We start from the raw sequence: 20,769 nt of genomic DNA, 5'->3' as shown, positions 1-20,769 counted from the left end.
GCTTCTAAGCCAAAGTGGCCCCCGCAACTACCAATGCGGGTGCCATCTCCTTACCCTCGAGCAACCACTTGGGGAAGAGGGTAACAGAATGGCCCCTGGACTGGTGTGAGGACTCCTCCTGTGGAAGTAGTCACTCGATGCAGCCCTGCTGGCTTTCTGAGCATCTTGTGTTACGTCCTTCTAAATGAATCCGGCACCGGGCGTGTGTACCACAGTCTTATGTGTCCGAACGTGTAGTGAAGCCTAAGCAGACTCTGGCAGACACCGATCTTCCTCCCCGCAGCCCTCTCCCACCTACTTCCAGGCTTTCATCCCACACAGATGGAAATGGGATACTCATCCCTCAGCGGGATGAAATCCAGCCAGCCTGCCTTGCCTCCCAGGCCTCGATGCCTTCCCCTTTGCCACATCTGCTTGGCTGACAACCCGGATGAAAGGGCATCTAGGTATCGACTGCGAGCCCCCCTTCCCACCGTCCAATAAAAGACCTGACCGAGATGTTTATAATCATTTAATCAATGTTCCAAACACACACTTCATGGGGCTACAGGTGAATTTCATGATGACGGAAGCTGATGTACCACCACCCAAACGACCACAATTACTAGCAGTTTCCAGAAACCCGACACCAACCAGAAAGATGCCATAGGAAACAGCATGATCACTTAGCCAAAGAGGTTCTCTGGGATTCTTACTCTCCTCTTCCTCCTCCCCTCAAGGACCTTCTCCAGGGCATGGGTGCTCAGGATGAGAGAAACGGGTGGGGAGGTACCATCACACCTGTGCAAAGAGGCGCGCTGAGAACCCCACACCTCCAATGCAACAAGATGACCCGAGGCGCAGGCCTGCTCAATACATAAATAATTCCCAGAAGCCGCCCCTGGGAGCTGGCGGGCCCAGGGACACCGAGCCTGAGTAGCCCCCCTCCCGAGGCCTGGCCGGACCGCTCGCTACGTGTTGCACACCAGCACGTCTGCAAAGGGTCCCTGGAGGGTCTTGTTGAAGATGCAGCGGACCCACACCAGGTAGGTAGTGAAGGGCTTGATGTTCTCGGTGAAGGTGTGGTTCTGCAGGGCCAGGATGTAAGGCACGTAGGTGTTCTCCCCCTGCTCCTGGAGCCACACCTCGTACTTCACCTCCCTCACCTTCAGGTACTTGAGGTTCCACGGGATCTGCCAGGAGACGGTGAGGCGGGCCTCGGAGGCGCCCTGCACCGACGCCTGGCACCGCGCCTCCCGCACCTTGCCGGGGTACAAACTGACCGTCCACTTCTGCTTCCTCGGCCCCGGCCGGCCCTTCACCACGCGCCGTATGGTTTGGATGAGCGACGGGATGTCCACCTTGGTGTCCTGGTAGATGCGGAAGAGCCACTCAGGGTTCCGGCAACAGAGGTGCCGCGGGACCTCCCGGCTTTGCAGGATCCGGGCCTGCTCGGCCCGGTCTAGGTGGCTGATGCCCCCCTGGTCCCAGGGCCGCTCTGGGTGCGTGACCGTGTTCTCTGGCAACGTGTTCCGCCAGGCTACGTACTGGAGGTCCATGCCGGGCAGCGTGGCCAGTGTCTTATAGGGGGTGTAGTGGTCAGGGTTGACGGCGTAGGGAAAGAGCTCCACCACGGCTGCCCCGCGGGGCAGGAAGAGGGCAGTGACCAGCTGGGCCCCGTGCATGCTGACCAGCATGGAGGCGTTGCTGACCAGCCGCACCACGTCTGCGAAGGCGTGGTCCTCCAGGGACACCGTCACGGTCTTCATCTGAAACTCCTGGGCCAGTGCCAGCAGCAGCTCCGCCTCATTCAGGATGAGTCTGTTGTGGGTGCGGGTGAACACCAGGAGGTACTCCTCGCCCAGGGGGCTGCCTGCGTGGCTCACGTTCAGCTTTTCCATCAGGAACCTGGCGAACTGCCGGATCTCGTTGCCCGAGACGAGGATGTTGGCCTTCGGGCCCTGGGGCTGGACGAAGCCGTACTGGTACCAGGTGGTGATCTTGGAGAGGCCCACGAAGGCATGCGAGAAGCAGAGCAGCCGGCCCAGGGCCTTCAGCTGCGCCCGCAGGAGGGGCTGCTTGGGGCTGAGCAGCTTGTAGAGGTCAAAGTGGGCGCCCTCGCCCCAGCCCTCCATGAAGAAGAGCCGGGCCTCGCGGGCCAGGCCGGGGAACTGCCGCAGGGTGTAGAAGAGGGGCAGCAGGTCGTCGTGGAAGACGTGCATGAGGTTGTCGGGGTTGAAGCGGTTGGCGATGAGGGCCACGTCAGGCACGAACGCCGGCTTGGGCATGAAGCGCAGGGCGGCAGCCGGCAGCTCCACGAAGTTGAAGTACTGGGTGTTGTGGTCCTCCACGGTGGACAGGTCGAGCAGGGCCGGCTGGAAGCGCCGGGAGCCCAGGCTGGGCAGCATCACGGAGGCGTTGCCGTGGAAGAAGATGAACTCCTCGGCCTCACTGGAGTAGCAGAGCCACTTGAAGCGGCAGAGGCGGTCGGTGTGCGTGCGGCCGGTGCACACCATGTGCGTGCCACCCTCCGTCAGGATCTGCAGGGCCTTCGCGTAGTCGATCCGCATGGCGGGGGCGGGCTCCGGGGCTCGGCTGCCGAGGGCCAGCTCCTCCTCCAGGGAGGCGGCGTGCTCGCGCAGCCTCACGTGCTTCCACAGCACGGCTGCCAGCACCGACACCAGGAGGGCGTTGAGCACCGCCGAGAGGTGCATCCTAGCGCCGCAGTGAGGCCCTAGTGAGACGACGGCCCCTGGAAAGCACCTCGGGCCTGGCGGGCTTTACCCATCCCTGCAGGCACCCGGAGGACCAGCAGAGGCCTGCGGGAGGAGAGAAGGAAAAGGAAAAGGTGTCTGCACTGTGTGTCTGGAGTCACCCCGAGCGCCCGCTCTGCGCCAGGCATTGCGCTGGGCTCTGCTACGGCACTGGATCCTTGCGTCGCTCTGCACATTTGAAGACACGGTAGGCTAGACCGTTGTTCAAAAATATTCACTCCCCTCCCTCCCCTGCTGCTTCCATGGGGGAATATACATCCCTGCACCTGGACTTTGGGCTTGGCCACATAACTTGCTTTGGCCAATGAGATGTTAGCAGACAGAACATATCAGAAGCTTGAAAAACGCTTGTGTGACTGTCTTTGCCCTCTTTATACTTAGGATGTTGCCATGAGAAGAATGTGTTCAGCCTAACTTCCTGGTCCCAGGAGAAGAGATCTGTGTGTGGAGCACGGCTGCTCCAGCCATGCTCAGTCTGGCTCAGCTGACCCCCAGATTTGTAATTGAGTCCAGCCAAGATCATCAGAACCACCGGTCAAACCCAGCCAAGACCAGGCAACACAGAGACACGTGAGCTGAATAAGTGTTCTTACTGTAGGTCACTGAAATTCTGGGGCTGTTTGTTATGAAGCGCTGCTGCAGCAAAAGATAACCAGCAAAGGTATCTGTGACAAGAGGCCTCAGGGAAAATCCCCATTAAGGGCCCGACATTCCTGGTACTGCAAGGTAAGGACTTCACCTTACCATGGGCACATGTGGGACAGAAGGCTTGCGAGCGCAGTTCCCAGGCTGCACACCAGGACCCCGCGTGCCCCTTCTCAGGACACGTGGCACACACGCATGGGGGAGACAGGGAACATCTGCTCTTGCTTAATGCTCCTGTTTGGAAACCACGCCTGCTGGTTTTTAGATCTCCATGAAAAGATGGGTAGAAACTTGTCCCCTCAGTGCTCCACTAAGAGAACTGTGTCTGAATATCACCACTGACAATGGTTTTGTATATTGAGGCAAAACCTCCAAAGGGTTAAACTTCCTGTCCCACATAAACACACCTACAGGGAGGCCTGGCTGAGCTGTGGGCATTTGCTCCCATTTTTTCCGTACCACCAGGAAGGGTATCATACCTGCTCTGAGGCCCAGGACTGTTCAAACGATCGAAGAATCTCACCCTCAGCCCTCACAGGAACAGCACGGGTAACACCTGACACCAGCCATGGGGTGAGAGAACAGGGCAGGGGCAGCTGCCTTCTTAGCTGGCTTTTCACTGCACCTTCAGTCAGCCCTGTTCATCTCTACGGCAGGGTCTCTATAAGCCCAGAAACCCTGTAGCTGAGAAATCTGTTTAAGCATCAGTCAGCGTTTCTCAGTCTTTTCAAACCCATGCACCCACTAATAATACAGAGAAACTCTTTCATGCCTCAAACTGACCTGTAAAGTCCAGCATCCCCTTCCCCCAAGAATCTCTCACACACAAGACTCTCTTCTGCAATATCTGCTCCCCAAGACAACAGGATTTCATCAACTTTTAGTTCCTGAAGTTCGTATTTTATATCTATATCTGTAACATGTAAAATAATATTGCTGCATATACTTTCCCAAATATGTGTCCCCATCTAGAAATTCTCCACCCAGCCTCACCAGCTAAGAACTACTTTGTTATAAGGTTGAACCACGTTAAATTGCTGAGAGTTGACAATTTCCAACCAGTGTCCTATGGTCCTGCCACGGGAACCAACTATCCTTACCACCACCGTGGTACAGACAGTACCAAGGCGGCTCGAGAGAGAAAACCTGGCGTACCCAAATAGGGGAGAAGAGACAGATCTCCCTTACAGAAATCCAGCTGATAAATGTAGAAGCAATGATGGAAAAAGAAACTCACCATTTGGCAAACATCACAGCAATAACTGTTTCAGGCAAGATCTACTGAGGGATGCTAAAATTAGTGGGTGAAAGTACGATGAGAAACAGGAAATCTGCATAGTCTCCAAGTATCTCCCTATGAGATACATACTAATGACAAAGGTAAAAATAGACATTTTACAGCAGAGAAGCTTGGCAGGCATCCCCTGAACCAAATAATCAACATTAACATCACCAGTAACAATATACTGACATCGTGTACTCCTTGATAGGACGTGCTAAGAAGTTACCTCATTTCTGGAGCCCTCTTGCCCAAACTACGTAACTGCGATCTATATTTCTAAATGGGGAAAACTTGGTTCTAGTTCCAGTTCTAGCTCTGAATATGATCTATAGATTAGTTAATAAAGAAAACATTAAACCCAAATTGAAGGATATTCTACAAAATACCTGACCAGGACTCTTCCAGAGTTAAAGTCATAAAAGACAAGGGAAGACTGAGGAGGTCCCAGATTGGACGAGAGTAAGGAGACAAGACAACTAAATGCAATGTGGACTCCTGGGCCAGAAAAAGGACATTAGTAGGACAATGGCAGAATCTGAATAAGGTTCATGGTACTGTATCAAGCCTGTGTTAATTTCCTGGTTTTGATACTTATACTGTGGTCGTGTAAGATGTTAACATTAGCGGAAGCTGAGTGAAGCGTTTTTTGTAACTCTGATGTAAGTCTCAAATTATTTCAAAATAAAAAGTTATTAAAAAATTAGATAACTTAAGAAACAAGAGGACGTAAGTATTTATAGGTAAAATAACATGTATGTGGTTCGTTCTAAAATACTCCAGCAAAAAAGGCATGGAGAGAGATGGAATAAGACAGCAGGATATTGGTAGTTGAAGATGATGATGGGGTCTTTTTTTGATCCCTTTTGAGTTTGACATTTTGCATATGAAAAAGTTAAAAAGGAAACAAAGAATCAAATAGATCACTATTACAAAATGACAGAATACTGGATAGTGGATGAGTAATAAATTAATGCTCAGAAAAAAATAATAAGATAAAATAAAGCTTTCCCTGGAGAGATGGGAGGCAGGTGGGTGCGGCATGAGCCGATGCATGCTTTGCTCTGAGCAGGCATCTGGGCCCCCAGGTACTCACCGCCTCTCTAGTGAGCATTCTGCTACCTGCCCCTCGCCCAGGTGTCCTTGTGGTGAAAGGCAGGCTTGGCAGCAGGTGGAGAGGTGGAGCAGGGGCCGCAGGCGGGCAGGAGGACCCGGGGGATGTGTGTGCAGCAGCCAATCCCAGTTAAGTCACTGAGCTTGCGGGCCTTGGGGCAAAGCTTATGGGAACCAGGGAACGTGGGGGTAGGGGCCTTGCAGGCCAACAGGCAACTAGGCAGAGACCAGCCTTAGGGCCTGGGGAATGGGAAGGACGGCTTCTAATCAGATGGTAAGTCCTCCACCCACCCCAGGCCCTGCCGGAATGGTGCTGACAGAAGGCAGGACAAATACAGACTCGCCCACGTGGACCGCTCATGGATGCTTCAGGCTTTCCAGTTACCCTTCCAAGAGGGAAAATGGGAGAAAAGGTTTGCTGGGGATGGACAGAACATTTCCCTAGAAATAAAGCATGGTGGTTAAAGCATGGGGCCCTGAGTTCAGATTGCCTGGGTTTCTAACTTTACCACTTACGGGCCAAGCGGGCTGCGCCAACATCTGATGGGAACAGTCACGTAAATCCCCCAATCCCATCCTCCCCACATGAGATGGCCCAAGGCGTGTCCTACACTGGCTCCCAGAGCTCCTAACAGATTAAGTGGATTACACAGTTGCCCACAGCGGGAACTGGCCTTCTCCCCCACCCTGTCTCATTTCCCCACTGCCCTGTTCATGTGTATTGCGATCAAGTGCAAGCAATCTACTTGCACTTGAATCCTTGTCTCAGAATCTGCTTCTGGGGGAATGTTAATTAACGCAGATATTATTGTATTTTGCCCCTGTGGAGACAGATGGAAAGCTGCCCTTGTACTCTCCCCTGCGGTGAAATAGCCGAAGTGTGGTAGTGAGAAAGCCAACAAGAACTCAGGCAGTCACTGCTTATTATAAAGTCCTCCCAGCCTGTTCCCCACGGTCCCCACTCTGTGTCTGTCCACCCCCACCCCCACCCCCAATTGCACCGCAGCAGCCTGCAGATGCCAGAAGAAGGATCAGGCAAAATCCTTAGAAATGTTTTCAAAAGATAACAGATGGAGACAAAGAGTACATTAATCACACCCTTGGCTCTAAAGAAGCCAAGATTCTCCTAAGTCCTGTCTGCTGGCCGAGGAGATACAACTTCTCTGGACCAGGTACCAGGCTGCTGGAAGAGGAGGGCAGTGTCCCTGCTGCCTTCCCCAGTGGAGTCTCGTTACAGAGGCAGATTAAGGGCACCACTGGCCAGGGGCAAGGAGGCAAATGAAAGGGGCCAACTCAATGGCCTGGGAGACACCTTCTCTGCTTGTGGTGCCGAGGGCTGACTACAGAACTGTGTTCTTTGGACATAAACTTGTTACATGCAAAAGACAGTCCCTCTTGGACTTCTAAGGTGCGGCATCAATAGCTTGGATGGTGTTGTCTTCAGCACACCTACCCCCTGGCCTGGGGGTCCCAGGAGGGGAGGAGCCTGTCACTTATTATGAGCAGACCACTCTTGTCTCAAGTTACCTGTCAAGCCACTCTGTCCCAAAGCCTGGTCTGGAGCAGTGGACCCTCTCTCAGGAGAGGTAAGCGGCAGGGAGACCAGGGGAGGACGGCCATGCTAAGACAGAACAAGGCCTCAAGGCTTACAAAGGGCACGTGCCCAGAGCACCTGTCTTCCAGCAAGGAGGCAAGCTCTGAACAGATCCCCAACCCCTCCTGAGGCCCGGTTCTGCGGCACATGGTGGAAAGCTGTGCCCTTGAGTCGTCCATGACGCAGGTCCTGAGATTCCCTCCTTCAGTCTCTTGACAACAGGCTCGGTTAGAGGTGGGCAGGCAGGGCACTGACCTTATGTAACTCCCACTACGGCACAGCCAGCAGCCAAGCAGGATAGACGCCAGCCACGGCGCTCCTCCCCCCAGGGGACAGCACTGGCAGGGTGCGGGGCAGGGCAGGCTGAACTTCCTGTTGACTCACCCAAAGGAAGATATGTCCATATCTCCATCCATTTCTAACTATATCTATTCATGAACCTGAGTCCAAAGACTTAGGAGAACATGCAGAAAACGGGAGTGAGGCTCTGCATCAGCCTCAGAGCAGGGTATGAGCAAGATACAAACACTAAAAAAAAAAAAAAGACACCCCCGTCCTAAAGGTTCTCCCTGTGGCAGAGCAGACAAGAGGCTGCTGTGAACACCTGACGTGGCGCAGCTGTCAGAGGCAGGGAACACGTTCTCGGGAGCGCTAACGCAGGAAGCATCTTCACTGCTGGGGGTGAGGCCGGGCCCCCCCTGCTAGACGCGCTCCTCCTGCCCCACGAATGTCAGAGAGACCCTCAGAACAGGCGACAAGCTTTCCTTGTTCAGTGAGACCAGCCCGACCCCCCTTCTGATCACTTCCTGGGTCATCCTGATGAGACACTCATTTGGCCTTGGCTTAAAAATCTGTTTCCCACTGGTCTCACCCAAAAGGCTCCCTAGAGGAAGAGCATCGTCAGGTGGATGAGAGAAGAGTCTGCTTAGGAAGCTGGGAACCCTGGCAGCTCTCCCACACCACGGAAGTGCATTCAGTCTGGGCGAGTGCAGGTGTCAGGACACACACAAGACGGCAGAGGAGATTTCAAGCCTCCTTCCTAATGCTGGTGGTCAAGAATTCTTCCCAGGCTCTTGTTCACGCTCACCTTCCTTCAGACCACATGTGAGCTGGCTTTATGATCTTGGCATGTCCGTCCCTCCACCACCTTACGTTTCAGTGGCCTCATCTGTACAATGGGCAGAATAACCTCCTCGGGGTGTTGTAAGAATAAGTGAGCTAAAGCATGTAGAGTATCTAAACAGGCCTCAAAGCACATCAGCTGTCATAATTATATTTCCATTAGGGCTCCTAAAATTAACAGTGAACGAAAACAGGTACCAAACGGTATAGCCTCAGACCAGTTCCCAAAAGGGCTGAACCCCCGACTGCTCTGGGGAGCACCCTCACCATCTCCCAGCTTTGCTCCCTCTTCCTAATGACGTGTTTCCTTTCTCTGTGAAGATGGCCCCATAAATTTAGAAGACGCTTCTGCCTGGTCTGAGCAGCCAGTTTTCAGTACAAAATTAACATGCAGAACCCCTGCCACCCTCAACATTTTATGCTGGCAGGGTACTTAAAAACTATTTATGCATTTCCTCATTTAATCGGAAAACCAACATCTAAGCAGCTAGCAAAGCACCAGTGACATTTTCCCCATCGCACAGATCAGGACACAGAGGTGAGAAGCTAAGTAACGTGTCCCAAGGCCCATGGAACGGCGTCAGGATTTGAACACAGAGCGCGTAAGCACTGTCTACGCTAACAGCCCAGGCTCCCCTGGGACCTCATCTTCTCTGCATTCAGGGCAAAGAGGTCCCGGGGACTCAAATGTCACCACGTTTGTCATTGTCTGCTTCCTCTACCTCGGGCTCCACATTTAGGACCCAATGGATATGGGGCACAAAGAGCTTACTGGCTTAGCCAGGGCAAAGAATGATAGAGCAGGAATGTTTTTCAATGGTATATTTTTAGTGTTAAAATATTTTCATCAGAAATGTGCTCTACTTAAGTTTGGGAGATATAAGAGGTTTATTTAGCTATTGTTTCTTTAATTTTGCTGACAAGTCAATAAATAGAAGAATGGGTTCAAGCTAAAAACAAAAAAAAAAAAACAAGAATATTTTTCAAAAGAAAGGGGAAAAAAGAAATAAGGGATTAAAAACATGCTTAAAACAGCCCTCTAGAAACTGAGGCAGATAGAGGATACTGCCAATTCACCCCCCATAACCTGCTTTACTCAGCTCCTAGACCAGATACCTACTACCAGATTCCCACAGACGGGAAATCCTCCTTTCCAGGATCCCATGTATTCCAGGAAGCACCGGAGGAAGGTCCTGATGATGTTGCCACACCTGCAGACACAGTAAGAGCCGGGCAGCAGGAGGAGCCACCAGTGTGGAGGCTCCCATCCGAGGCTGCTCAACCAGCACTGGGTGCAGGCTCCCCTCCTGGGGCGCCCTGCCCAGCTCCAGACACAGGCACAGAAAAGGCATCTGATAAGGAGTAAAAGCCCCAGGAATTCTAGGCCTAGAGGCGGGGGGTACAGACTCACATGCTTGCTAAGGCCAAGAGCCAATGGGGAAAGTGAAGCCAGGAGCGAGCAGTGTGACCCGGAGACCAAACGCCAAGCTGATGAGGGCCTGGCAGGAAAGTGGCCCGGTGGTACCTACTAGTATTAGTCTGCTCCGGCTGCCATAACCAAGTACTACAGACTGGGTGACTTAAGCAAGAGAAATCTATTTTCTCACAGTAGTGGAGGCTAGAAGTCCCAGATCAAGGTGTCGACAGGTTTGGTTTCTCCTGAGGCCTCTCTCCGTGGCTTGCAGACGGCCACCTTCTCACTGTGTGCTCACATGACCTCTTTGTGTGTGCTGGAGGGAAAGAGATCTCTAGTCTCTCTGCTTCTTGTTATTAGGACACCAATCCTATTGGACTAGGGCCCCACCCTTATGGCCTCACTTAACTTTAATTACCTCCTTAAAGGTCCTCTCTTTAAATATAGTCACATTGGGGTTTAGGACTTCATGAATTCGCAAGGACACAGTTCAGTCTGTAACACTACCCTTCTGGTTTTTCCAGAGAAGCCAGAAATCCATTTAAAATGTGAAATGTCCTAATCTGTAATTTCTGGTAACTATTCAACTTGAGTGAAGATGACAGGCAGGCCCAAGGGCTAGGGCTGCTGGCCTTATTGTTGCTGGTACAACGGGACCAAGGATGTAAGCTCTGGTCTAAAGTGAAGCCCTCTCCTGCTGGCCTCGCCAGCTGCACTGGGTTCCCAACTACCAGGACCAGCCGCTGTTCACCGGCCACTCCCCCAGGAGCAGGGCTGTGGGGATGGGGGGAGCTGGGACTGCCACCACCTGCCAGACCCAGGCTCAGAAGACCAGCAGTGCCCACGGCAAGATGTGGGGTAGCAACAGCGCCTGCAGAAGGTTTCATATTAATAGTATAACAATCTTACTTTTAAGGGTTGTTCATACTCCCGACTGAAAATCATAGAATTCTTATTTTGTCATTTATTGAAAAAAAAATGCTTTTATCCCAAATGCAGCCTGAATTACTAGTGCTGAATTATGGAAGCTTTCTGTCCTGCACTGATGTGTCTCACACATTGTGAGTTAGGAAAAGCAAACAAGTTCTAATAACTCAAACACCCTCATAATGATCTCTCCCCCTGCGCCCTCCCCTTCCTATTTATTGTTACCAGAAGCAGTGTGTAGAAGTGGTACTCCTAACATCCTGCTTCTATGGGCTCCAAAGTTAGATCTCCATCCAATGCTATTGACAAACCTGAAGAAACACTGACAAGACATCAGGTTTTCTGCCAAAAGCATTTACCCTCTGGCAAAATGATGGCAGCCTCTGAGTACTCCTTGTCAAACCTAACATTTAATTGACTGGGCATATTTAACACTCAGTTAAGAGTTCCCATGCTTAGACTAAAAAGTTAGTTTAACATGGATAATAACTCCTTGCTTTAGTACAACAGGCGAACCAAGGCAAAGCTGCGGACATTAATCCTGGGTCAAGCTAAAGATAGTGACTCTACTTCCTTATCAATTAAAGGGGATGGAACTCCTTGGGGTGGGGGTGGGCAGAGGAGCAAGCGAGTTCCAGTCTGTGTGACTTTGGTATGATACGCGGTGGCAGGCTTTGCTGAGGACAGCCAGGGCTCCACGGCGCTCAGCACAGGCGGGACAGCTGAAGAGACGGAAGTGAGCCCAGCCCACCACCGACGCGGAAACCCTCGCTCGCACAGCCTGCTGTGTCACCACCTGGCTTTTGCTTGGCACCCATGGGTCACTTGCAAGTTAGAGCTGTCCGTGTTGGCCCTTTCTGGCAAAACAGATAAGCACTACTACACACCAATGTGGTCACAAACAGGGATGCAACAGAGAACAGAATCGTGTGAGTCTCTGCTGTGATGCTCACCCAGGTGACACAGAACACGCCTGCATCAGGTTTTCTACTGAAACTGCAAATTCAAATAAGAACAATTCTTACAGGAAATGCACAGTCCCCAGTGTGTACACAGATCCATTTGGGCCCTCAGATCCAATGTAAGAAGACTGAATTCATCAAGAGGGTCAGAAGGCCACTCACTACAAGAGGCACAAAACATTCACCAAGAAGAACGAAGAAGTGCGCCTGACAGGAAATGGTGCTGGTGGGGCCTGAGGCCACCCACGGAAGCTGCTGAAGGGTGAGGGAGTTCTGAGCAAGGTGTTGGAGGTGTTTTGGTGGTCTGGGGGCTAAGATGAGTATCCCTGTTAGGTGTCCACACATCCCTGCTGACAGTGACTGCTACAAACCTCCAGCCACAGCAGACATCACTGTGCCCGGTTCTCACATCTGCCCACCAAGAAAGTCATGAGGCCACCAAGGCAGAGACTCCTCTCCCATCCCAGGGCAGTGACAGCCAGGCCCGAAGTCATGCACAGCTGAAAGGGCACTGTCTTTATAAGACAGTGGGGGGCTCAGGCTGCGGGGCAACTGTGGCCAGTGCCAGGAGAAGGCAGGGCGTGAAGCTGCCAGGAGACCTGTGTGTCACCAGTGGAGCCCCCTGGGCTCAGGTGACCACTGGCGAAGCCCTCTGCAGGGGGAAGCCATGCGGTGTCCAGGTCACAGCAGTCCCTCCCTGCCTGGAGCCCAGCATTAGTGAGTGGAGGGAGGTGACAGGCCTCGGCTTGGGTTTTCCTTTGGCCTCATCACCAAGGTGTCACCCTCAACTCCTCCCTTTCATCACCACCATCACCACCACCACCTCCACCACCTCCTTCATCATCATATCAGAGCCAACATCCACTGGCCAGTCACTAGGTGCCAGGTTCTCCAATCTACGTGATGATGGTCATGTTACAGATGGTAGAACCAAAGGGCAAAGAGGTTAGAAACCTGCCCAAGGTCACCCAGGAAGCAGCACTGAGACTCTAACGCAGTCAGGGTGGCTACAGGGTCTGTCATCTCTGTTATCTGTTTTCCTTTTACCTGGAAATAATCCCAGACTTACAAAAAGTTGTAGGTATAATACAAAGAGCTCTCCTACATCCTTACCCAGATCCAACAACTGCTAATTTGACACATTCGTTTTACCATTCTCTCTCTCTCTTTTTCTGAACTGTTTAAAAATAAGCCAGAGGGACTTCCCTGGTGGCGCAGTGGTTGAGAATCCGCCTGCCAATGCAGGGGACACGGGTTCGAGCCCTGGTCCAAGAAGATCCCACATGCCGCGGAGCAACTAAGCCCGTCCGTCACAACTACTGAGCCTGTGCTCTAGAGCCCGCGAGCCACAACTACTGAAGCCCGCGTGCCTAGAGCCCGTGCTCCCAGCAAGAGGAGCCACCGCAATGAGAAGCCCGTGCACCGCAACGAAGAGTAGCCCCCGCTCGCCACAACTAGAGAAGAACCCGCGTGCAGCAACAAAGACCCAACGCAGCCAAAAAATTTAAAAAATGAGCTGAAGATGTCTTGCCCCTTTAACCCCTAACACTTCAGCATCTATTTCCTAAGAATGAGAACATTCTCTCATATCACGCAAAATCGGGAAATTAATATTGATATGATGCTGTTATGAATCCGTGGTCTCTATTCTGTGGTGCAGAGTCCAAACCAGGGTGAAGCCCGGCGGCCAGGCGGCATCTCTCTCTAGCCTCCCCTATTTTGGGCAGCTTCTGCGTCTTTCCTTCCCTTTTATGACCTTGACAATTTTTAATAGAGTCAGATATTTTCTAGTATGTCCCTCAGTTTGGGCTTGTCTGGTGTTTCCTCATGATTAGACTGAGGATACAGCCTCTGTCAGGAATCAGAGTCTACGTGCTTAATTGTTAATATGAGACTATTCCATGTGAGTCCTTCTGAGAAGCGTCCAGTGGGGCAGCCAGGATCAGGAAGGATCCAGAAACCCCATCCTGCGTAGGATGCTCAAAGGAGTAGGGCCCCTTCCTTGCAGAAGAGAAGCCCCTGGACCCTGGCATTCTTCAAACACCTGAGGGGCTGTGCAGCAAGGGTGAGGCTGCCCCAGAGCGGGGGCTGCACCCCTCTCTAACAGAGTGGACACATGTGCGTGACGGTGACATGTGCAACCCAGGCCCCAGGCTGAAGGGCGGACTCCAGGTACCTGTAATTCCCAGCAGCTGGCTGCCGCTCTGCACCTAGCACGTTGGTGTGGGCCGCTCCAGGGCACTAAAGTGAGGCCTGCAGGGGCAGTCACAGGGAGGGGACTCCAGCGTGGGAGGCAGGAAGAGGCTTCTCTAGGCGTTAGAGCTGTTCTAACATTGAGGGATCGGCTACTTTGTACTCTCCCCTGCTGGGCAGTGGTCCAGTAAACCGAGGTCAACCTGTGAGGCTGGCGGGGGCTGGACATGGGGTCCCCCAAAGCAGTATCAGCATCACCTGGGATATGAGAAATGCAGAATCTGGGGCCCCCTCCAGACCTGCGGAACCAGAACCTCTGAAAGGTGATTCAGGAACCTGTGTTTTTTAACAAAGCTTCCAGGTGATTCTAGTGTGCACTCAATTTTAAGAAGAACTCCTCTGAGGTTTTTCTAACACTCCACAATTCTGCAATTCCCTGCTTCTAAATACGCAGCAGGGCACTTCTGTCCAACCCAGGGTAAACAACCAAGGACAACCCTCCCCTTCAATAAAGGCTAGTAAATCCTGTTCCCAGCCTCTGCTAAGACAATGCATAAGCCTACGCTCTGGGGCACACTAAGAAGGCTGCCATACTCTAAGCCCCTTTTGAGAAAAGGTTCCCCAACAGACACCTTCCCGCACAAGCTGCATCACTTATAATGCTGAAGTGGCAAAAAAAACAGCCCAGGTCTCTAGGCCACAGCTAAATGGATGCGAGTGGAGCCTGGGTGTAAAGCAGCCACTGGTGGGAGACCCTGAAGAGGTCAGATCCAGTGGTGGCGCTTGTATCAGATGTGCACACCCGCAGGCCCACAGACAGAAGGCGGGTCTCCTGAGAAATGAACTCCTGAGCAGAGAAAGGCTGGACTGCTTCTCTGGCTCCTCACAGTGGCCACTGTACATCCCTCTTGGAAGCTCTGGGACCCAGCATAACGGTGGTAACCCCTGAAGCCCCCCAGGATGTGCCATGATTCCTGTCACAAACCCCCCACTACTGAAGGAGGCTGTGATGTGTCTCGTCACTGGGTGTGTCTAAAACAACCGGACCCAAGGGTCTGTACTGGGGACAACAGTAATAGTGACAGTACAGCAGACCAGGTCCCCAACCGCTCCCTGAAGCCTGGCCCAGGGCTGAGTACCCACTGCCCAGCCAGGAAGGGGCCCTCTGTTAAGCTTTTAAAAGTGGAGAAAGGAGGGCTTCCCTGGTGGCGCAGTGGTTGGGAGTCCACCTGCCGATGCAGGGGACACGGGTTCGTGACCCGGTCCGGGAAGATCCCACATGCTGCGGAGCGGCTGGGCCCGTGAGCCATGGCCGCTGAGCCTGCGCGTCCGGAGCCTGTGCTCCGCAACGGGAGGGGCCACAGCGGTGAGGGGCCCGCGTACCGCCAAAAAAAAAAAAAAAAAATTAAAAGTGGAGAAAGCAGACAACTCTTAGCATTAAGACCGTACCGATGGTCATCACCACTGGCAGAGTGAAAGGTGTGACTCCCTGATAGAGCCTGGGCCCTGAGTACGTACCCAGGGGAGCCAGACAACATGGAAGGATCGATAGCTCTTCTGAACACGTCAGGAAAAGAGGATGCTGGCCTCTGGGCAGGGGGTGGACGTTAATGCTACCACCATCTTACTTTACCGAGCACCTACTATGTGCCACGCGCTGTTCTAAGCCCTTTCTCTGACCCTTTTCACTTAAGTCTCACAAAAGCCATGTATCAGATGAGCCAGAGAAGCAGTCCAGCCTTCTCTGCTCAGGAGCTCATTTCTCAGGAGACCTGCCTTCTGTCTGCGGGCCTGCGGGTGTGCACATCTGATACAAAATGCAGGTACTCGTATTATCTCCATTTTCTCTTAATATGAAAAACTAAAGCTTCGTGGGGTTAAGTACTTTGCTCTAGGTCCTGCAGCTCAAGCAGGACCACCAGAATTCAAAGCTGTGTCTGACTCCAGGGTCCACAGGGCTTCAGACTCCGAGGTACAATGGGTGATGGAGAAGCAGGGTAGGCCTCAGAGCAACAAGCTTTTATCACTCAATGGCAGAGCAGGTGTGGATGCAGACCCACAGGCCCTCAACTGTAACTTAGCAACCAAGGCTTCTCTTGTGTAACTACTCCCCACCCGGCCAGGCAGAGAGATTCCCTGCAGTGGCAGGTGGCTCAGGGAGCTGGGGCCATTCTCTCACCCCAAGGAAGGTCTGGAGAGCACAGTGGGGTGACAATTATCCCACCTGCCCCGGTGCTGTGCTGACAGGGTTAATCCACCTATACAGAATTACCATAACCACTTTTTATAGCTGAAAGAGCCCTTAGAAATTATTTGCTCCAACTCTTTATTTTATAAAAGGTCTTGAGAGGCAGTGGAAACTCTCACAGGCAGCCGAAAAGAAAACAGGAGGGTGCTGGCTCTCCTCACACCCACAGCTCGCAGGCGAACCCCCTCCCCAAAGCAGACATCAGGCCCAGAAGTACGTGGCTCCAGGACTCTTCCCAGCCCCCAGACAAGATCATTTCTTCTCAAAACCAGGCTTCTGGGTCTCACCCAGATTACGCCCTTCCCCAGCCCTGTGGTCCAGGGATGAGAGCCTCTGGGGGCCACAGGGCTCGTTTTGGTTGCCTCTTCCTAAGGCTTCACCCTCCAGCCTCGGCTAACCTTAGACCTGGAGACGAGGCACACTCAGCTAGGCTGCAGGATCCTGCCTCTTCTCCAGGCGGTCCAAGACCCCCTGCTGTAACACTGGAGGCTGCCCCCGGTCACAGGTGGACTTTGAGAACTGTGAAGACCCCGGGCAGCAGTTCTGCAGCTGAGACTCCAGAATATGAGCTCTGGTCCTGACACTTAGCAGCTGCGTAACTGTAGACCAGTTCTTCTTTTTATTTTTTTGACACATAAAAAGGTGTACATGATTAATGTATACGACATGATAAGTGTGGAGATAAGTATATACCCATGAAACCACCACCATAATTTATGCCATAACCTATCCATCACCTCAGAAAGTTTTCTCTGCCCTCTTATTTATTATTTTTTTGTGATAAGAACACTTAACATAAGCTCTACCCTCACAGCAAAATTTGAAGTATATAATACAGTATTGTTAACATAGGCTCTATGCTGTACAGTAGATCTCTAGGGCTTGGTCACCTTGCCTATCTGAAACTTTACACCCTTTGACTAATACCTTCCCATCCCGCCCCCCCCCCCCGCCGCCCCCAATCTGTGGCAACCACCATTCCACACTCTGCTTCCATGAGTCTGACTATTTTACATTTATTTTTTAAGTGATATCATGTAGTATTTGTCCTGTGTCTGCCTGGGCCAATTCTTAACCCCTGCAAGCCTCCATTTCCTGGTCTGAAAAAAGGTACAATTATACCTACTTCAGGGGGTGGTTTTGTGAATTCAAACAGACAACTCAGGCAAAGCACAGTGCCTGACAATTATTTTATAGAATTATTATTAATCATAATAATGCTATAACTCCCATTCACTGGCCCTTACTCTAGGCCAGGAACAATGCTAAGTACTTGACGTGAATTATCTCATTTGTTCCCTCTTACAAATCTAAAACAGGTGTTACCAATTTCATTCCACCTTTGAGGAAGTACGCTCAGAATCGTTAAGTGAATTGTCCAATGATGCACAGCCATTAAGTGGTGAGGCTGGGATTCCAACCCAAGTTTGACTTCAAAGCCTACAATGACATTTGTGGTCTCTGCCTTTCTGTTCATGATCTTACCCAATTAAAAAACCTATCAGGTGATAAGCAGGTCCTGGGGGAGAGTATCCACTGACAACCAACTGAGAGTAACGAGGACCCTTGGGGATTGGAGCATTTGGCAATTTCATTTTCTGGTTAGCTCCATATTCACTAGAAGCCTGTGTTTATTGCTAAATATTTTCTAAAGCAAGGCTCAGAGGCAAGAACTTGCCAACCAGAAGGTCAGTCTGAAAGACACTCTGACACCTGCCACTTCAAGGCCACCAGAATGCTCACATGCCACAGTGTGGGGGGGCCACACTCACCGTCACCAGCACCCCATCCTCCCCTTTGCTGAGGATCTCCACTCTGCTGCTCGCCACCAACCCCACCCCGCCCAGGGGCCCAAGACTCAGGGACTGATGTGCTGTCCGTCCCCAGGGAAGAGGGGACCTGTGCTCTTTCCTGGCTCTGCCACCCAGTGGGACTCAGATTTCTCATTTGTAATGTGAAAGGATGAGCTGAAGATCTCCAAGATCCACGAGCGTCAGAGGGAGCAGCTAGTTCCAGTGAGACGGACCTGGGTTCCAATCTCACCTCTAACATCTTCTGTTGTTAGCAACCATAAGTGCTAACATTTGCTGCACGTTCACTGTACACCAGACACCGGGCTTCGGATTTGTGCAGCATGATTTCATTTAATCCTCACAGCAACCCTGTGATGAAGGTACTTTTATCTCCATAAAAGAAACAGAGGCTCAGAGAGGATAAGTGACTTGCTCAGGGGCACACAGTTAGTAAATGAGGGCCAGGATTTGAATGCCCAGCACGTGTAACAGTAAACATTTGGTGAATGAACCCTGTTCTGCCTGTGCTCTTAGCCACCAAGTCCTATCAAGTTCACCCCATAACCAATTCCATTCCCTTCTCCCTTCCCCCAAAAGTATGTTCTGAGGCTTGGCTGGCATAAAGTAAGCCAACCCTAGCCGCCCACCACCAGGTGCAGGACTCTGGCCTGAGAACCCTAGACCTTAGCAGAGGATTCCCATCAGTGACCGGGAGACGGGTTCCTACACACGATAGGGCCGGGAGTCCATCGGGTCCCTCCTTCAGAGGCTACCCCAGCACTGTCAAGCAGGCCGTGGCAGGCTCTCATCACTAGACACACAGTAGGCACCCTATGGAACCCCAAGGAGCCCAGGAATCAGTTGTGGTTTGCCCAGGTACTGCCTTCAAAGGGAGCTCAGCAGGCCCCGGCCCCCTCCGTGCACCTTGCCTGGCTCCCCGCCACCCGCGCCTCACGCGCACCATCTCCCCAGCAAAAGGGCATGGGCACCCGCTGCCAGTGCCAGTCCCGAGCTAAGGGCTTCAGCTGACACGCCAGGGCCCGCGGCACCTGGACCCCGAGGGTCCACCTCCCCTCACCCTCGCCTACCTCCCGCACCTCCTTCAGCCCCATCACACGTCACTCCTCCGATCTGCAAATTCCCCTGGGCTCCTCTCCACCCCAGAGCTCCTGTCGTTCCCACCCGAGGAAGGTCAGGGGGCCGCTCCCTCAATTCCAAACACAGCCGGGTGGCGGAACCCTCGCCCGCCGCGAGGGCGCGCATCTCACCTGCACCCCGCAGCCGGGCTCCGCGAGGCTGAAGCTTCCAGGCCGGCCCTCCAAGGAGCTGGCTTTGGCCGAACACGCCACCGCCGCCCGCTCTGAGCCGTGGAGGTCCAGGCAGTGAGTGCAGGCTCCGCCGCGCCGTCTGGTCAGCCGCCGCGGGGCTCGCAGGTGGCCTTCGTGCGCCTGCCCAGCTGGCGAGTCCGCGCGTCACCTGTGCACGTGCGCAGGCTCTTGAGTTCAGCTTCCTGAGCCCGAGGCCAGACCCACCTCCTTGTCTCGCGGAATTCTGGGAATTGCAGTTTGCGTCCGGTGACAGCACGCTCCTTCAACCCGCGGAATCCTGGGAGTTGTAGTTTGCCCGACGAGAGGCGGTTTTGCTTGGTGTAAAGTTTGTACAATTATGGGAGGCCTGATAATAAACTTAAATGCAAGTTAAACCAACAAGAAGATGTCATTTATCAAATCAAAGTAATTAATATTTTCACATGCTTTTAAAAAACATATAATGCTACGGGGGACTTACGTACAAAAGTACCATTCCTCTGCTCCAATCCCTCAGCCCCACTCTATCCCACCAGGACCGACCTGCTCCTTAAGGGCAATATTCCCAAGTCTTATGGCTGCTGCATTTGGCATTTACTGCCGACTGTCGAGATGTGTATATATATATATATATATATATCAACATATATATCAATATATATATCTCCCTACTTCTTCATTTATGAATTTTAGACCTCTTGACTTTTTGCTAGTATAGATGAAAATTTTATTCATTTAGATGTGTACCAACTATGACTACCTGCACCTCTGCTGATCTATGAGATAACACTTCTGTCTCTCAAATTGGGAAAACCCTATATTTCATTTATAATTATTTTAAATGATAATGCCCAAGTGGTGAGGCAGTAAAAGTTCGTAAATTTATGCAGGGCAATTTGACAATACGGTCAAAAGCCTTTAAAAACATACAGACCTCTAACCAAGAAATTCTAATAAATGTGGATGAGTGCAAAGGCTGAACAGTGTTGTTTATAATGATAATAAGTTATAAGGCTGGAGTGGCTATATTAATTTCAAAGTAGAATCAAGAGCAAGGAAAATCATCAGGGATAAGAAGGGATATTATGTAATGACAAAAGGGTCAATTCACCAACGAGACATAATAATCCTAAATGTGAATGTACCTGACAATAGAGCCTCAAAATAAATGAATCAAATACTGATGGAACTAAAAGTAGAAATAGACAAACCTGTAATTACAGTTGGAGACTTCAACATCCTTCTCTCAACAACTGATAGAACAACTAAGCAAATAGTCAGCAAGGATACAGAAAAGCTCAACAACACCAAAACCCAATAGGATCTAATTGATATAACATAACACTCCATTAAACAACAAAAGAATACACATCTTTTTCAAACACCCACAGTATATATATTAAAATAAACTCTATCCTG

The 20,769-nt window shown here is 51.7% G+C and overlaps 1 protein-coding gene across 1 annotated transcript; it reads right to left on the bottom strand.

The window, feature by feature from the left end:
* Window positions 1–498: 498 nt before the first annotated feature.
* On the bottom strand, window positions 499–19,531 carry POMGNT2 (protein O-linked mannose N-acetylglucosaminyltransferase 2 (beta 1,4-)). The gene is made up of 2 exons (XM_060164077.1): window positions 19,312–19,531; window positions 499–2,798 (listed from the first exon to the last, which is right to left on the bottom strand). The coding sequence occupies exon 2, from the start codon at window positions 2,691–2,693 to the stop codon at window positions 951–953; it is 1,743 nt and encodes a 580-aa protein (XP_060020060.1). The 5' UTR covers window positions 2,694–2,798; window positions 19,312–19,531; the 3' UTR covers window positions 499–950.
* Window positions 19,532–20,769: the final 1,238 nt, after the last annotated feature.

This window comes from Lagenorhynchus albirostris, chromosome 10, assembly GCF_949774975.1.
Source record: "Lagenorhynchus albirostris chromosome 10, mLagAlb1.1, whole genome shotgun sequence".
Lineage (NCBI taxonomy): Eukaryota > Metazoa > Chordata > Mammalia > Artiodactyla > Delphinidae > Lagenorhynchus > Lagenorhynchus albirostris.
Note: the sequence above shows the minus strand (reverse complement) of the source record. Positions and strands in the feature narration are given on the sequence as shown.